The sequence below is a fragment of the Ornithodoros turicata genome, chromosome 3 (genome assembly GCF_037126465.1).
Source record: "Ornithodoros turicata isolate Travis chromosome 3, ASM3712646v1, whole genome shotgun sequence".
NCBI lineage: Eukaryota > Metazoa > Arthropoda > Arachnida > Ixodida > Argasidae > Ornithodoros > Ornithodoros turicata.
The window spans coordinates 96432291-96449620 of NC_088203.1; the positions used below are offsets into that span (position 1 = coordinate 96432291).

Here is a 17330-nt window from a genome sequence, read left to right on the forward strand (position 1 = left end):
CACTGTTGAGGTACCTAGAAGCGAAACCAATCTCAAAGTTTCGTAATAACGAGCAGGAGGATACGCTCTCGCAGGTTTCTATGAGTAAAACCCGATAGCTCTCCTTGGCATTGCTACACGGACGACCTCGGCATACACAGGAGCACATCCAGAGGTTCTATATTGGCTCTGTGCCCATTTCTGGAAAGGTGCATAATCATGCGAGTATAATGAGTATGCGAAGCCTTTTCGAATACTGGCAATTCGACGTATTGATTACACGCTGTACGGAAGAGCTTACAAACGGATGGGTGTGTTTACATAACAAACAACTCTTTCAGTGCGTTAATGGTTATCCTCATAACGGGACCTCGAGTATGACGTCTGACACACGCGTGTATATGTATACATCGATAAGCGTTGCATGCGGCGTAATTATGGTAATTGTCGAAAGGCGGGAGGCATTCTGATGCCTTTCGTCACGGAGACATGCGGAGTTTGACGATGTAACTTCAGCGAGGTTAATTTTGGAATCTGCTTGTAATTTGCATATGCGAGCGATAACGTTCTATCAAGCGAAACGTCGAGTTATTACATCTCGGATGTTACATCCGGATCCTTTCATTTTGGTCTTGTCCACAGCGTGGTCCACGCACAGGAGGTCAACGCGCAAGCGGTCGTTGTCTCTCTCGTGGATCAAGTATTCGCAGTGAACAGGCAGTGGGAGTGAGTACACAGGCTTCACGCTATCGTGGAGATCGTTGGTACTAAGCGATGACAAAGCGGTGCCTTCATCCGGTCACTTACTAGATTCCAGTGGAGACATTTGCGCGTCTCTATATAGCAAGCACGACTGTAGGACCGGACGGCCCTCCGTAGCGGATCTTCCGGATTTTCAGGATATTTCGCACGGTATAGCACGTACAAAAAGCACTCTCCCCTTGGGAGCGTTGTATGTAAGACAGAGTGCGCCTTTGTTAAGGGGGCCACTTCCATAGGTAGTTCTCCAACAATGCAGAAGTGGAACAGTCTATCTGTGGATGTTCTTGTCGAAGCAACATGGGCCCCCATTCAAGCACTATAATGAATTATTACTTTCTACGCTATGCAACTCTTCCACCAGTTGTTCAATTCCGCTCTACATATTAATATCATTACGTCTTAAAAGGCATCCTTTCTCTGCGCGAACAGCAACGTGGGAAATAGTATTCGTGACCACAGCGTCGACCACACTCTGTATAACATTCGAATTACGGTTTCCAGACCGATGGCCTCGCCCCCTTCAACCGAAGAGGTAATTAAAGCGCTTATTGTCGATCCACTAACGACCACCTAGGGACTGTGATTGTCCCACCACGTCTGACCGAGTGAAAGGAGGACACAACGACACGCTCTTCTTTTCGAAGGCATTACGTTTGCTACGCCCTCACAATGACCAAAGACGTGGAGCGCAATGTGGTCGTTGTAGCCTCGTAAATAACAGTGTTGAACGTACAGCGGACACACATCATCGGTGAAAACAAGATATCAAGACGCAGAATCATGCGAACAAGACAGATGGGTGTGTGGTGGCATTGACCTTGGAGCACGCTACGTACGTTCTTCTGAGTGTGAGGAAAGGGTGAGACGACAAGACGACATACTCGTGCGTGTTAGACGTGTGCAAAAAGCAAACACTGCGAGGGCGCCTTTACAATTCCCTCCCCACGCCAGTGATTTGTGCGGTTATCTGGCTCGACAAATTTTCAACCGGAATCGTTTTACAGGTTCAACTGGTTAAAAATATACGTAACAGCAACTTCAGACTGACGACGCAGATTCGGTATATTTTTCGTTTACTGCACACTGGAGTGCGCATCGCGTGCAACTCGGCGCAGCGACCAAGGAACAGATAAGAGATAGCTGGGAGCACTTTTGTTTTAATGTCATCACCTCGTACGGTGCATACAGAGTAGAGGGTCAGACAAATGGTGGCGCTTGGCGCAGAAAGGATCTCAGCCAAACTGCCAGGGCTCCCGTAGCAACGCTTGTCATGTGCAACAGGCAGCCGTCTGAAAAGAAACGATGACGATCAGTAGGTGTGTATAATATGAATACCTTCTTGCGCAAGTGGCCGGCCGCTGTTACGTGTCTAACTGGGGTAATGGCATGCTTTAGTGACAGGGACTTACGGATGCGGAGTCCCGGAAAGGTGTACACCGTGCTTCAATCCTACAAACGCAGCAGCTTGTTAAGCCTACCACAGAGGCCTTTTTTTAATTCCACCTACGCCGTTTTCAAACTACTGCGTCACCAGCGCTACAAAGCGCGACCTACTACTTTACTAGCATAGAGTAGGTCGTGCTATAAACGAGTAAGATTTCATAAACATGGTACGGGCTTGTTCGGTCACATAGACCGTGAAAACGAGTGGGCTGGCTTTCAGTCCGGATATTGAATAGGTACGATTTGTTACAACTGCACTACCCGGAGATACGTTGACTGTCGACGGCAAGCTGTTACCACCACCACCACCGTTGACTGTCAACGAGAGTACCGTTGATTTGGGTGGTGCCAGATGGCGAAAAGATGCTTTGGAGTAAAAGCGCTAAGAACATAAAACGAAGGGTCGAACGACACACAAACTATGTACCCTTAGCCTTGTGTTCTTAGTGCTATTATTCTTAAGTGTGCATGTTGCAAGACGAGGTGAAGAGATGTTACCTGCAGTTACCCGTTCCGATCTGCGAGTTCGGAGCACCTTGTTGGCAGTGTCGTGTGGCCGATGGAAGCAGCCGTTCGGCTTCTGCCAGGATAGGGCCATGTTCACCCACGGGGGCCACAGTAACTGAGCCACACCTCGTGCACCGCAGACTGCAACTAGGACGGGGTAAGCGATCAGATGCATTTGTTGAGGATTAACTGAGGATTTGTTGTGCTCATAAATACAAGGGTGTATAGTGAATAGAAGCCCCTAATTTGGGAGTAAATTGACGCGTAAGGTGAGTTAGCCTATTATAGATACAGTGACTTCATGCCTTTTCTTTCTTTCACTTTTTATGCAATGTTTTGTGTGTGATGCATAACACTGCAAAATCATACAAATAGAGGTTGTTGTTGTTGTTGTTTGGGCGTAGGTTCTACGACAAGGGCGCCCTCAACGCCAAAGTGCCAGTTATTTCCGGCACTGACTCGGGACTTTTTGACTGCCAACAGAGTTGTCTCGTACGAACTGTCGTATATTACTCAACGCCTTTCTCAATTATAAGTAGAACTCGGGTACGAAAAAGAAGGGAAAAAACGCGAAATATGCATGCACCTACCACCGGAAATCCTCTGGACGTACGAATAATGTCCTGACGAGTACGTCTGATGGATGTCCGTCAGATATCCATCGGACGTACGAATCCGTTAGGACATCATTCGTTCATCCAGAGGGCATTCGGTGTGTTGTTGGGGTATGCATCAAAACATTCGAAATATGTAGTAAAAAATTTATTTGAATATATGTCATGTTTTTCATCGTCGTTGGTATGAAGGCAATGCATACAGTTAATATTTGACAAAATTTGAGCGTTGTATTGGGAGTCACGCGGTAATGTAAAGCCGCCTTTGTTCAGGGACACAGAACAAAGAGACCTTGCGCCACACACATTAAAGGTACTGTAAAGCAGTAGACAAGCATGATATGCCGGTGATGTGACTAGAGACTTTGTTGCTTCTAAATACCATATGCGGAACCATACGACCGACAACGCGCTATAAATATTTTTAATTTGCCATGAAAGATGCGCCGTAGTGGAGCGGTGCGACGCCTGGTGTCAAACAACCCCCTGTACAGCGGGCAACACTGAAAATTGGTATTACACACTGTGACATCGGGATTTCGTTATTTTAGTAACCATATTATTAGTTTTCCTGTTTACCTATGCATTCTGAAACCCCTGTTAACAGTTTAACCTGTTAACCCCTGTTTTTGCGAAGTAACCCAGTGCTGGCCGCTGTTCGATGGGGGCTCTCCCTACTTCTCTGCTGCGCCTGCGGGCTCCTTTTGTTCGCGGCCTCTTTCGAACGAACAAACTCTCTGTGAACAAACAAGTCCCGACGCTGTCTGGCTTCTTGAACGTCTGACACATTTTTTTCAACGGCTCAGCATTTCATTTCAGTTCGCTTATCCGTTTATCCTCAGATGTGGATCGTTGTGTGGATCGCAGGGGCGGATTTTATGGTGGATTGTGGTGGATTGTTATGTCGGGCCCAGTGTTATACGCATGCAATGTGGTTGCCGCCGTATGTGTCAGAAGGACGGATTCATTTCGAATACCTAGACAGTGTTGCCGGTAATCTTTAATTGTAATTTTCTAATTAACTGCACCGTCGATTGGAATGGAACTTGCACAGTTTTTGTCCTGGTGGCTTGGACTATCGAATAGCCACCCTAAATGACATTTGATCGGTGCTGCTTTACAGTACCTTTAAATCATTCAGCTGAAGGCTTTGGTTTCGGCACTGCACCACAGTGCGGATGTAAATGTGAAGGCTGCCCCTCTTCGTAACGGCAAAGAAAGAAAACTGCCTACCGGCACGATACACGAGGATAGAACGTACATGCAGGAGGCATGCGAAGGCGCAAGCCTTGAGCGTCGTTGTATGTTCTCGAACATTTGTGGGTAGTATTTCGTACAGTTTTGCAGCTAGGGTGGGTGCTGAACACCACATCCGTGCGGAATAAACTATTGTATTCTGACCGAAATTCTTGCGAAAGGGGACCCACAACCTTAATTAAAAAGGAGTGATGAGAATATAAAACCTTGAAACTACTGCGTTTATTATGGTAGACGCTTTCATGCAGTGGACTGCATGTCATCAGCACCTGATCAAATGTATTCCACTGCATGAATGCTCACATCATAGTATAGACAGAGTAGTCTCAATGTTCTATTTTCTTCTGCGTTGATCGTACTTGACCCACTAACAACGTTCCTCGACTAAAACGAAGAAGAACAATCTCGCGCCTGCCATCTTCAATATGGCAAAATATGCATTTTCATGCGAGATATGCCATACATGCGTTTATATGCACCACAAAACCTTTCTCATCGGCCCCAAACGACGACCAAACATGTTTTTTCATCGTCCAGATACGAAACCATGCCGAAAGTGAGAGAGAGAGAGAAAAAAAAACGTGCATTTGCATGAAAATCCGCGCTCTGTTTATAAGCACCATTTAATAGTCGATATTAAAAAGGGTACCGTATTATAATAAAACTGTTCCAGGGGGCGCTGAAATGACGACGGTTTTAGCCGGTTTGGATCAGGTTAGGTTAGGTTAGGTTAGGTTAGGTTAGGTTAGTTCAGGACAGGTCGTCGTGGGCGGGGCCCTTCCTTGGCGCTTGGGCTTAGACTAGGCAGCCGTGTCGGCACCAAACTGTGTGACTTTAGCGGACGTTCGCATAGCTCGCTCGGCTCGTTCGCCGGGCGTCGCATGTTTTCGTTTTGAGGTCCAAAAAATTGTCATAAATATTGCTAATTTTTGTTTATTAGGGATAATAATTCAAAGGGCATTCGTACAAGTGCCATTTTCTGACTTTACGCTTTGTTACATAAAAAAAAAGAAAAAGCAGTAGTATGTCTGCGACAGCCTTCCGCACTTATTAGGCGACTTCGCACTTCACTTACTAAGCCACCATTCCGCGAGCAATCCTAAAGTTATATTCAGTGCTCAGGTACTGCTACTCACAAGCATTGATGCATTTCATAGCCTACAAAGAGGCTGGAAATGAGTCGTATACGGAGACATGTTCTCAGTTTTTTTCGGTAACCTTCGAGCGCCGTTTGTGTGTACGCTACAGTGACCTGCCCTAGTTACGTTGCTGTATTCGTTAATTTTTTTTTTCCTTGCGTGGAGTGGTGGACGCTTTTGACTTCCCCTTTAGAAACGCAGTTATCTATGTGCATCGCGAAAAGGGGCGCACCAGTGAGATCAGGGAAATTGCAATTATGAATCCACTTATCAAAGGAAACGAAAGAGGAAGGGACGGATAAACCGTCTATGCGCATCTGCAGCCTTCAGCATGTATTGTGCGACTGTGAAATGTTGTTGGCGTGTTAGCTTGTCAATGGCTCGCAGCAAAATATTCAGCGAGCGCATATCACGTGACGACTTGTCCGCGATGCGCGGGCGCGTTGTCACTTGCTAGTTTCGTATTTCGTGGGTCTGTTTGTCGAAAAAAAAATAATAGAAACACAAAGCGTACCTTTAGACACCCCAGTCAGAGTGTTTCTAAACTATATTTTTGCAATGACACCCCGACCTTTAAAACAATATTTTGTAGTTAGCTAATTAGCCTCATCTAATTAATTAATTGGACACAATAAAAGAAATACTGGCGGCTACGATACACGACTGCAACCAACATTTAGCGGGCTTCATTCATACTTTTTTTTTTTCTAAATCTTGCTGTAACGTTAGTTAGGACACCCTGTGTAAAACGAAACCAGCACCGAGATTGCAAATAGGCAAAAATGTACAAAACACTTCGTGAGGCAACACATTCGAGAAAAAAAAGTATTTACTTATATTTATTCATCACCATAGTCGAGGAAACTGTGCCCCACAGTGGGAAGTCATAAGCGACTAGTTTCCTACAGAGCAAGGTGCTTTTGCTCTGAACTAATGGCAGGATCACGTGAACTATCACTGAACGGGACACACCCAAATACTGGGCCGTGTATGACTAAACGATGGCTGCACGTTGTGATACACTGCAGCTTTGACTGGTTACTCCTGTTCTCACCTTGCTCTAAAAAGAGGTCCATTTTCTCCGACGGCTGGAATCCTTGCCGTGCGGACTCCAGAGCATCATCGGCGACTACTGAGCAGAACTGCTTCAAAAGCACGTCTACGGTGGATCCACTATTGCCTTCGTCCATGCTCTCCATCCTGGAAGTGCAACCTAACTGGAACGGGAGGATTGAAAACGCGAGGTTTTTGCTGATGTTTCATCGGCAGCCGACACAAAAGCCTCGGACTACAAAGTGAAGAAGAAGAAAACGATAATTTCACATGCTCATGGCACGGCGAAAAATAGTCAAAGACGGACACGAACGCGTTGCTTCGACATATTTCAAGTCAACCAACACGCTATATTTTCTTGCACAGGCTGCCCTCGTATAGGTTGCCGAAAGACAGACGAGTTCGTCAGACTTCCACTTCGGAGGTACCTCGTGGAAGGCTTGTTGTATGATGTCCGTACTACACTGCACGGGCCTGAATTTACCGTCCCGGCCCGGCCCGTACCCGAAGCCACGGAGGCTTACCCGACACGGCTGCCGAAAGCCCGGCCGAGGCCCGGCTCGCAGTTGCAATGTGGCGGACACTGTACAGTGTACACAGCAAATGCCGTAAACCACACATACTTGGAACGCGCAAGCGCAGCTGCTGATGCGGTTTGTACATGTAGCAACACGTGACCGTGGAGACTAGCGCGCCTGTCCACGGTGCACGCCAACAGCGAGGGCGAGATCCACAACATGGTGAAGTCGAGTAACTCGACACCAATGTTGTTGCGTCTTAGCAGAAAGACGGAGGGAGCACCCAGGTACATAGTTGCTTTGTTTTCAGAACGTATGTTGAGGATTAAATACTACGAAGGAAAGGCTCACAAAAGCTCGGCCCGACAGAGGTCCGAGAATTCTGGGGCTGAACCCGAGCCCGCAGTCAAAACGACCCTGAGGCCCGATTTCGACCCGCGCCGGGCTGGTGTTTTCAGACCGGCGCGGCCCTTTGCAGTGCTCCAAGTCCGTACAACTCATTCTACTATTCAACTATTTTTGCCTTTGAGGATTGCTGGCATCAGGGTTCGACAAGCTTTCAGTGAATTATCGATAGACTTACTTTTGCTGGGTCAACTTACACCTTGTCCTGCAGCCAGATAGAGTACTTGATGCGTCACTTCATAACCGTGTCCACCACTTGTTGTCATCAAGTCCCAACAGTGTCGGGATATGTTCTGGCAACCAGGTGTTAGCTCGTTAAAACAACGTCCCGAACTCTTTTCGGTTATCCTCTGCGGTTTTCCTGGGTGACCCTGTGGGCGCCTTTTCGGCACCGCTTCTTTTCTTGCAGTTGTGCGCCACAGTCCTTTCCTCAGGATAGCCTTCGCTAGGTCAGCATCAACAAGCATTCAAATTCAACGTCATCTTACAATGCGTCCACATACCCTCCATGTCGTAGCCTGCTTTGCGTGTGTTGATCAACGCCACGGCCTGGTCGGCCAGCCGCCCAGATTTTCTTTTCAAGTCTTGCAGCTCACGAGACAGTGAGTCGTGAAGTTTCGTAGATGAGATCAAGTCTTCCAGCTGATCTGTGCATAATTGTAATCGCCCTTAACGATATAGTTATGTCATGCAGCAGAATAATGAATTTTTTGTCGCTTGGACTCGACACTGAAATAGTTCACTTCGCGTCACGTTTATTGCGGCGTGTGCACCATGAATAAGGTAGCGTTTTTGACAGTCTACAAGGACACCAATGAAAAACGGGATGTTGCTACCATCAGGAGAAGGTGGTGGAGCGGGGTACACAGCGCTACCATTTGCTAATGGGCCACATGTGGGGAGGCAGGGGGGATAACAACAAGCGGAATCGTAGATTACCCTAATGCGAACCATACTTCTAGCCTCAAACTGGCAAACTACCACTCTGACAAGACAAGAGCACAAGAAATACGTCACAAAGATCCATACCGTTTGCAACACGGAGCCCCAGCGCAACGTCCGCAAAGACTGAATCCATCCTGGCTCCTAGGGCATCGAGTGTTCTGTCCAGGGCACGAATTAACCGAGGGACAAGCGGCCCTGGGTTTCCAGTAGCCACAAACGCTGCCCAACTGAAGGCAGCAATGACCACAGACCGCCCGTGCATCTGAGCTGCTTCTGTGGGTCAACACATATGGCAACTCTTATAGCGTCTAAGCTGTTTTCTTCATTACCCGGTAAAAAAAAAAAAAAAAATGAAAGCGTCGGGAAGGCACCGCCTTACATCGTAATGTGGGATAAAAGAAACGTACGGGTAATTAGCTGCGAACGAATTGGCTGAGAACGTCGGCTAATGGACTTAGCGCAAGGCGATCGATAGGCTTAGGGTCGTCGGACTTGCCATTCCAACAAATCCTGCTAGGCCCTGCGAGGACATTGCTTATTTATTGTACCACCGAGGTCTGTCCGCAACATAGGAAAAGTCCAAGCATGTATTCTTTATGCTCGCGATCGCACTTGTATTTGCATGCGTGTACTATATGGCTTCATAAGGCGAAGTAAGATACATATACGCTATGCGGACACCCGTTATCATGAAATTTAGTTCTGCCGCTTCTCGTGTTGCCTGCATGCATTCTTTCACGGTATGGTTTTCCCCGCGTGCACGGTGGGAGGGGGTATATGTTTAATATAGAGAAAAGAGGAAATGTCAGCCAGGTTGATGCTGGCTTGCTATTCCACAAAAAATTTTGAAGAACTCAAAATAAACATCAAAAAAAGAAAAAGAAGAAGCGATTAAAAAAGAAAGAGGAAATAAAACAGTCAGTGCAGCACAGGCACACGACATCCGTCCGGTCAGAGGGCGGACGCAAGGCCCGAATCTTGCAGGAAGCGCAGCAGGATTGTGGTGACGGCACACTGCGTCGGCCGAGGGACGGGACCAAGGAGGATGGCCATGGACATCGTGCTGCACCCAAGCTGCATTAGACGACGACGGAGGGGTTGCCGTTGGGGAAGATACTGAGGAACATCGGCCACCTCGCCACAGCTGGAACATAAGGGGGAAGCTGGATTGGCTCATTTTGTATAGCAGCACTGGAGTGCGGACAACGTTGAGACGGAGGTGGTGCAGAAGTTATTCCTCGGTATGAGGCAGCGTCAGATCTGAACGCTTGGGCACGGGCGGCAACACCGGCGACGTGCAGTGGCTGGGGAGAGGCAGCAGCAGCAGCAGCGCGTCTTGCAGCTGCGTCTGTGCGTTAGGTCTGTGCACCCATTGGAGGGACAAAACATGAGCATTGGCGCGGAGCCTGTTGTACTGCCTGTCACACGGTTGTCTGAAATCAGCACCCAGTGGTTTAAACCATCACAAATCTCCAGGTGTTGCATATTTTGAGTAAGAAACACGTGCAGAATATGGTTCACCTTTAATCAGAATATTGGAACAACATGTTCGAGGGCAATCAAAGGAAACATGGGCTGCAGAACTATTGACAGGCAATTTCAGGCAACCGTGTCACGAGCAGTACGTCTGTATTATCAGGCTGGGTATACCCTGTATGAGGTTGGGGCTGGACGACATCAAGAGGAGGAGGGACGTCTTGCTGTCTGTGATAAGGCCCACTTCCCAGGTGGCAAGTCAGCAATGTATTCCGGGGCGGGCAGGATGCCGAAGAGTTCAGCCTTGGTGGACGACTAATGTAGGGCAGTTTGTAGGCCTTGTGGCACTTCCTCTACATTTGGTGACATGAACAAAGAACACCTTGTTCGGCATAATTTGGCCCAGCATTATCCCAAATTTCTGCACGACCACATTCGAAGCCATCACTGAAGGGCCGGTGCACCGTTGCACCGTTCTACAGAGGAACCGCTAGGCGACAACAAGAACTCACGGCGGCTCACTCATCTCACTCCATCTCAACGCTCGACCGCTCCCTACCATGGTTCGCCCATGTTTCTGCTCATTTCGCCATGGTCACGTCTCTGTACGCTTCGTGATGGCACTCCTCGAGCTTTCACCAGCGGCAGCGGCAAGACACAAGTCCAGCAGTCCCTGTTCCACGTGTCACCCCTCTTTCTCGTCTCGCGAACCTCAACCGCTACCTCTACCCCGCTCCGCGTTTTATGGGGGGGGGGGGGGGGGATGTGGCGGCCCGTGGACGACGATGAAGACGTGCCTCTGCTGGCGCACGTCGCTGCGCCTGCCAACCAATCCTAGCGTGAGGCTGCGCAGATCTGCCTCCATCGTCGCCGGTCGGGACTCATGTAGAGGAACACCACCTCCTCTACAACCTGTTCATGGTCTGTATCGATGACGTAAAAGGCTGCGCTCGATGCGTCAGGCATGTCGGAGGCATCGGTGAAGATTTGTTGGCAGTGGGAAGAGTAGAGGTGAGGTGGGTCAAAGCGAGTTGTTGTGCACGGTGGCCATTGTGAGCTTCCTGGTAAGATTGGCCCTTTGTGAAGAAATATACACGTGATGATGATAGTCTCTGAGCGCTACGCGAACTACAGTTACTGCGTATGCAGGTTTTTCCCCAGCGTCACCCACTAACCCCTGATACCCCCAAAAAACATTGCAGCACCCCCAAAAAACAGGGTAAGGCGGGGCAAGATGAGACAGAAATTTGCGGTTCAATATGATTTTCTTTATGTTTTTCCTGTTTATTTAAAAAAGTAGTTATCGGCGCGTTCCAGGGGTATAGAGCTTCTGACCTGTAAATGCAGAACGTACGTAGCCGGTGCAAGGTAAACACACAACAAGAAATTAAAAAAATGCAGATTGTCTGATCGTGCCACAACCCTCGGGGCAAGACGAGACATCGCGTGGGGCAAGGTGAGACACGTCGTGGTAATGAACTACACAAATTAGTTTTTGCAGTCGAAGCAGGCAAAGTACAGCCCGTGAGCCCCTACACATTCCTCGTGAGCCCACCGTCCACATGCTGTGCAATGAAACCACACAGAGCCCGGCGCTTTTTTTCTCCACCGTCCTTTGCAAACAAGGCACCTCAAGTCTGATGTTACACTGGACGCTCGCTTTTGCGTGAGCTCCTGCTTTGCGGGAAGTATCATAGAAAACAGGAAAATTCGGTGGAAAATCCTAGGCAATATGCACAAAAGAAATATATGAGAAACAAGCATAAAGCCACCTGATAGTTGACTTATCCGTTTTTTATCCTTTCTTTATCTTTAATAAACATATTCCCCCTTTCTAAGTTACATTAAATTTAAATTACGTTAAATTGTCGCATCTTGAACCGTGCATTAGATCGGATGAATTAATTTTTCCGTTCAACTCCGGCAAACTGAGAGTGCTCATATTTTTTATGTGTCTAGACGAATGAATAAAGAAATATAATGTGGACTGACATTGACAGAATAATCCTGCGAATCGCTGCTGCACAGATGACAAGAAAAAGCACTACAGAAAATCGCGCCTTTTGGGCGGGTCTTTACACTCCAGGCAGAAGTAACCGATTTTTTTTTTGCTCTCTCTCTCTTCAACGCATGTACCAATCCGGACAATTCTCACGTGCAATGACGCGGACATGCAGAGCTACCTGTGAGTAAAGTTTCAAGCGCATGGAGCAACGCGTGTCTGAGACAAGCGGCGTAGATAAAAAAAATGTCGCGCTGCCCCATGTCTTATCTTGCCCCACCTTGCTCTACTTGCAAAAAAAAAATATATATATATATATAAATAAAAACGATCCCTAAAAGCCAACAGATGCGGGTCTCACCAGACCCTCATCACATATCCCCCCCCCCAACCACCACCTGTTCCCAATGTGAAAATCATACGCGAATTGCTACCTGTATTGCTGAACTGCGTGGAAAGATTCATCGCTAGCCTATAGCATATACAGTGTTCTTGTTACAGATCTAACTTCGCATAAGTTTCCATTCATCTAGTCCCAGAAAAGACTAAAATTGCTCAATTTATTTGTTTTTTAGAGTGCACAATATCAGCGTCAGAAAAGCGAAAAAGCATGCATCATATCCACTCACAACTGAGCTAATCCGGTCAGTGACATCTCAGTTGTACCTGGGGATAACAAAAACTGACTGCCACGGGACGGTCCTTGACTGTCATTCTTGGGACGGCCTGGGGCTCTTGCCTTATGGAGCAGGACGTAAGGACCCGTACAGGACGTTCTAGGGAGCGCTTGTTTTCTGGGCATATATGAACATATCTTTTCGAAGTGCACAGATGCTCACTCAGATAGCTCGGCATTCGACAGTAACGGTAAACCAGTGGTCCAACACGTATGGGCGCTTTCGAAAAACGTACGTTGGACAGCTAGGCGAGCAAGAATTCTCCTACGAAGACTACAAGGCGTGTCTTGTCAGTCACCATGGAAACAAGAGTGAGATGATTACAAACATTTAGCGTAGCAGTAAACACCTGTCCACGCTTGTCATGGCTTTATGAGGCCAAGTAAGATATAAGCAGCGCGGAGAAGGTGGCACCCGTTTTCACGAAATCCTGCGCCCGTGCTGGAATTGCCTGCATGGAATCTCAGGTGATGAGGTTGTTCCTTCGTGTAAGTCGGCCATGACGAGCCATCTGGCAATGTAGGCCTCCTGCATACAAGGTGTCATGTATTTAAATTAGTCCATGAGGACACGTCTACTGCATGCTTACCCTGTCCTGACGAACTGCGTAAAAAGAGTCATCAGTAGCATACTCTGCTCTCGGTCCAGGTCCGTGTAGCGCTCTGGAAAACGAAATGGCATGCCAAAAGCATACTGGAGCTCATCGAAGTGCGTTGTCCCCATCCACGGAGGCCAGGAACTTTTCTCTGACCGGTGATCGAACAAGTAGAAGTAGACCGGGTAGTTTAGCTTTGCGTACGCTTCAGCAAAGAATCGCGTTGGGCAGTTGAACATGAGGTCGCCCACAGAGTCTGCCAGAGCCTCGTGGATTTCGTCTGTGTTCTCGAGGTTTGCTTGAAAGTTTTCGTCTACAGCCTTTTGCAAGGCCGTTGGCAAGCCAGTGAGGAAGTTGCGAGAAAGGAACGCGGATGCTTCACAGGAGGTCATATCTTCTGGTTCGCTCTTCGCGCTGAAAAGTTTACGGTCTGTTATGTGAAGAAATAGACTTCCTTCGTGGGTGTTGACGCCGGTCAGTAGTGCGTCAATGGGAATGAGATTCCCATCGCGAATGCTATGATGAAATTGTTGCGGTAGGTAGGAGTCCCCGAATGACGGCGTGAAAGTGAGGAGGGCGTTGCAACCTAGTGTATCTTCCGCTTTCAAGATTGCCTTAACTGGAGCTGCTCGCAAGCAAGACACGACACTGATCCAATCGTTCTGGTCCACTTCGCATCCGACGGCTTTCGCCAGCTTTGTGGCCAACTCGCGTCCAATTTCATTTTGTGGTGGCATTAGCCCGTAAGGACTCCAGCTCGCCATAATGGCACGGCGTACGATCCCCGCATTTCGTGTCACCAGAAGATGAAGACCTGCGGCGGCTGCTCCCGCGCTTTCGCCGTAAAGCGTTATTGAAGACGCATTAGCTCCGAAGGCTTCTGCATTGTCACGTACCCAAAGAATTGCCAACTCTTGATCCAACAGCCCGTAGTTTCCGGGTGAACTGTCCTCTCCAGTGTAGAGAAAACCAAAACTGCCAAGACGATACGCCACGCTTACTACCATAATGTCTCCAACAGCAGCCAACAGCTTCCCGTCGTACAACTCCGTAGCTGGTGATCCGGTACGGAACCCACCGCCGTGGATCCATATGAGGATCGCTTTTTCCCTGTCAGAGGTCTGCGGGACCCAAATATTGAGGAACAAGCAATCCTCACTCACTGTTCTTTTGTCTACAAGCCATGGCAGAGAAGACGGGAAAGACCCATTGGCCTGAACGCAGCTTGCACGAAACTCTGTTGTGTCCAGGATTCCTTGCCAGGGTGCAGCTGGCTCAGGAGGGCGATACCGAAGTGGACCAATGGGAGGCTTAGCGTACGGTATACCCAAGTAGCGGGCCACGGGCTTACCGTCCGTAATTTCGACGGTCCCACGAATTTGTCCTCCGGTCGTCCGCAGGGTCGTTTCTGTGGCAGCAGCAGTAGCCACGAAAGAAATGAGCGACAGAACGGCTTTCCACTGCATCATCTTGTACCTCATTCACTCCCACGTAACTTGGAGGCGTTCTGCACACGTTGTCCGCCGAGCACCGTGTGGTTTGTATCCCTTAAAATATTGAAACTGCTTTCGGCCAAAGCTAATTCTGAAAACAAGACGGCCTTGATTTATGTGAACGGCCTCGCAATCTACGTAACGTCTTTTTGCGATTCCGGAGGAGCCTGCGTTCCTTCTCATGTGATGATCCACACGATACATATTGAGCAATCGGTGTTTATGATGGGATGCCGCAATGAATCCCATTCAGTGGGATACGTATTAAGAGCCACTGATAGCGACAACTGCAACCGAACCATTCCAACATAACGGCTATATCCTGTGACGTGACCTTGTCAGCGAGTCAAACATTTGGACATGGAGAAAAGATTGTAATACATGGAGAATAAGGATTGTAAGCTCGACTCTCCTTTCTAGACAATGTGGTTGCTGACGAAAATGAGTGCAACAAAGAGGTTGATCGGTTTTGCAATACTCTGGGTTGCTGTGGTTCCCCCACCCGGGTGCACTCCACATTATGGCTGTGCGGACGAACAGGTGTGCTTCCGGCTGGGACCATTGAAATGCGTTTCTACGATCAATGGTTCACTGCCGCATCATGGTGTAAAAAACACTGCTGGGACGTATTAAAAAAAGCACGTGCCATGTAATAAAACTGTAGTATCAAGATAAACACCTTGCGATTTCAGAAATGTGAATATAATGAGTGAAAGCCGGTATTGGATCGTCTGCTCGAGATGCATAGCGCAACGAGAAACTTTCCTCTTTCTCTATATATTTGCGGAAGGATAAAACATTGCCGTCGAAGTTTTATGGAAGATGTATGAGGAAAGTTAGAGGCGAATGAAAAATGGAGCTTCACAGCTCCAATTTTTGCAACGTACATCGGCCGCGGATGCTGCTCAAGAAACGTAGTATGGTGCGCTGATGAAAATAGAGAATGCATCCCATCAGCCGAGGACCTTCGCAATGTAGGGGGAGGTAAAAGTTGCTTCCAGCACGGTGTGTCGGAGATTTCCGGCGCACGTCAAAACAACCTCAGTTGTCGAAGTTACAACCTCAGTTATCCGCAGTCCTACCCTGCGGAACGTGCAGCATGTCGCCGCACTATATAGGCTGACATGCCTTACTTGTACTACTCATAAGCTTGGTCCCTGGCCGCATCCAGTCCACCAACGCTCTGCCCTCAAAGCTCTCTTCACCTTCTGGAGTCTATAGGACGTCGATCCTTATTGTGAAGGGGCTCCTTATTTCATTTCCCGCATCACCACCAGCAATGGGGTAGAGCATCGCCCCTGGCGATGAAACTCCCCATTCATCATCCCGCAATAAAGTTGTTGTTGTTGTTGTTGATACTCATTAAAAAAGATTGGACCAGTGCTGGGTTTACAGGTTGGGCACCCGGGGCAGCGTACGTGGTGGAGGCCTTTCTGCTTTGCCTATACTTTCCATGCTGCTTCATAGGATAGATTATGACCAAGTCATTAGATACTCCGTGTGATATATCAAGAAGTTCAGTGAGCAGTAGTCGGCTCGTTTATTAACACCCAGTTTCCAAAAAGAGTACTTCACTTCAGCTTTTTCAATTTGTATCTTCTAAGAACTTGCATCCGTTATCTTGCAAGCTGTCTAAGACTACATTACGCTGCTAGTGTAAATTGGAACATTCAGTTACATCCTTACAAAAATTAAAAAAAAAACAGTAATGAGCTCTATATACAATCAAGCTGTTAAGGAATGTCCCTCCCATAACAGTGACAAGGTATAAAATCTACCGTGCGTCATGGTTGCCCGATGAGTGTTCTTTATGAGCTTCAGTTTCGAAAAGGAGCGTTCACCGGAACTGTTGCTACTAGGTAGTCGTCATCGAGAGATATATACGAGAGGAGCTAACTCTAGAGCAATAGCGACCTCTACATTAGGGAAAGCTTTTTTCACTCACTTCTCAATAATCAACGTGTAGAGGAACCGTTCTCGTCTGCCGACCTCCTCTTGCAGAAACACCTTGGCAAAGCGACTGAAGTGTACCACCTCGTCAAGAAAACGTTCGTCCAAATATTCTTTATAGACTTCTGCCAAGCATCTTGACTCTTTCCTGATGTCCCCGATGCCGAGGTTGGCGATTTCTCGGAAGAGACCAAACCAAACGGACGACAGTTCTTCATACGCGGTCAGTCGTTGATCAAGGGAAGGTAACTGATTTACTGCCGAGAGAAAGTTCTTTGTGCGGAACTGCTCTGAAGGCCAACTAAGCCGTGCTTCCGGGGTATATAGCTCCGTAGCCTAGTGGCGTCATCCGTGCACTGGATCGTCGTTCGCGCTTTCTTGGTAATGGTGATACGATAAAGAAAAAAAACGGGTATGTGAGTTTCGAAAAAGTCGAACTGGCTACCCCAGTACGCTTACACACAGAAAGTACAAACAGATGAGAGATGATGAATAGAGATGATGATGGAGTTCAA

The 17330-nt window shown here is 47.8% G+C and overlaps 3 protein-coding genes across 5 annotated transcripts in view; 1 reads left to right on the forward strand and 2 right to left on the reverse strand.

Moving 5' to 3' along the window:
* The first annotated feature begins 1821 nt into the window (after nt 1-1821).
* Nucleotides 1822-17330, forward strand: part of LOC135388923 (TM2 domain-containing protein 3-like) — a 140594-nt gene continuing 125085 nt past the window's right edge. The window contains exons 1-2 of one of the 3 annotated variants that reach the window (XM_064618807.1): nt 1829-2057; nt 2689-2848. The gene's annotated coding sequence lies outside the window, so the exon portion shown is untranslated. Of the gene's footprint in view, nt 2058-2688; nt 2849-17330 lie in introns of all 3 variants that reach the window. The other 2 variants (XM_064618805.1, XM_064618808.1) reach the window with 2 other exon arrangements.
* LOC135389753 (UPF0764 protein C16orf89 homolog) lies at nt 1885-8884 on the reverse strand. Its single transcript, XM_064619783.1, has 6 exons — nt 8707-8884; nt 8181-8324; nt 7875-8122; nt 6756-6918; nt 2683-2838; nt 1885-2030 (listed from the first exon to the last, which is right to left on the reverse strand). The coding sequence occupies exons 1-6, from the start codon at nt 8882-8884 to the stop codon at nt 1939-1941; spliced, it is 981 nt and encodes a 326-aa protein (XP_064475853.1). The 3' UTR covers nt 1885-1938.
* Nucleotides 12748-14889, reverse strand: LOC135388918 (acetylcholinesterase-like). The gene is made up of 2 exons (XM_064618799.1): nt 13367-14889; nt 12748-13305 (listed from the first exon to the last, which is right to left on the reverse strand). The coding sequence occupies exons 1-2, from the start codon at nt 14851-14853 to the stop codon at nt 13140-13142; spliced, it is 1653 nt and encodes a 550-aa protein (XP_064474869.1). The 5' UTR covers nt 14854-14889; the 3' UTR covers nt 12748-13139.

What these genes read in the sequence shown, in the direction of transcription:
- LOC135389753 (XM_064619783.1), bottom strand. Translation starts at nt 8,884, where the DNA reads ATGCACGGGCGGTCTGTGGTCATTGCTGCCTTCAGTTGGGCAGCGTTT. An exon ending in GGGGCTCCGTGTTGCAAACG is followed by an intron (nt 8,325 to 8,706) that starts GTATGGATCTTT and finishes AATTATGCACAG; the next exon opens with ATCAGCTGGAAGACTTGATC. An exon ending in AGCAGGCTACGACATGGAGG is followed by an intron (nt 8,123 to 8,180) that starts GTATGTGGACGC and finishes ATGCTGACCTAG; the next exon opens with CGAAGGCTATCCTGAGGAAA.
- LOC135388918 (XM_064618799.1), bottom strand. Translation starts at nt 14,853, where the DNA reads ATGAGGTACAAGATGATGCAGTGGAAAGCCGTTCTGTCGCTCATTTCT. An exon ending in ACGCAGTTCGTCAGGACAGG is followed by an intron (nt 13,306 to 13,366) that starts GTAAGCATGCAG and finishes CCTTGTATGCAG; the next exon opens with GAGGCCTACATTGCCAGATG.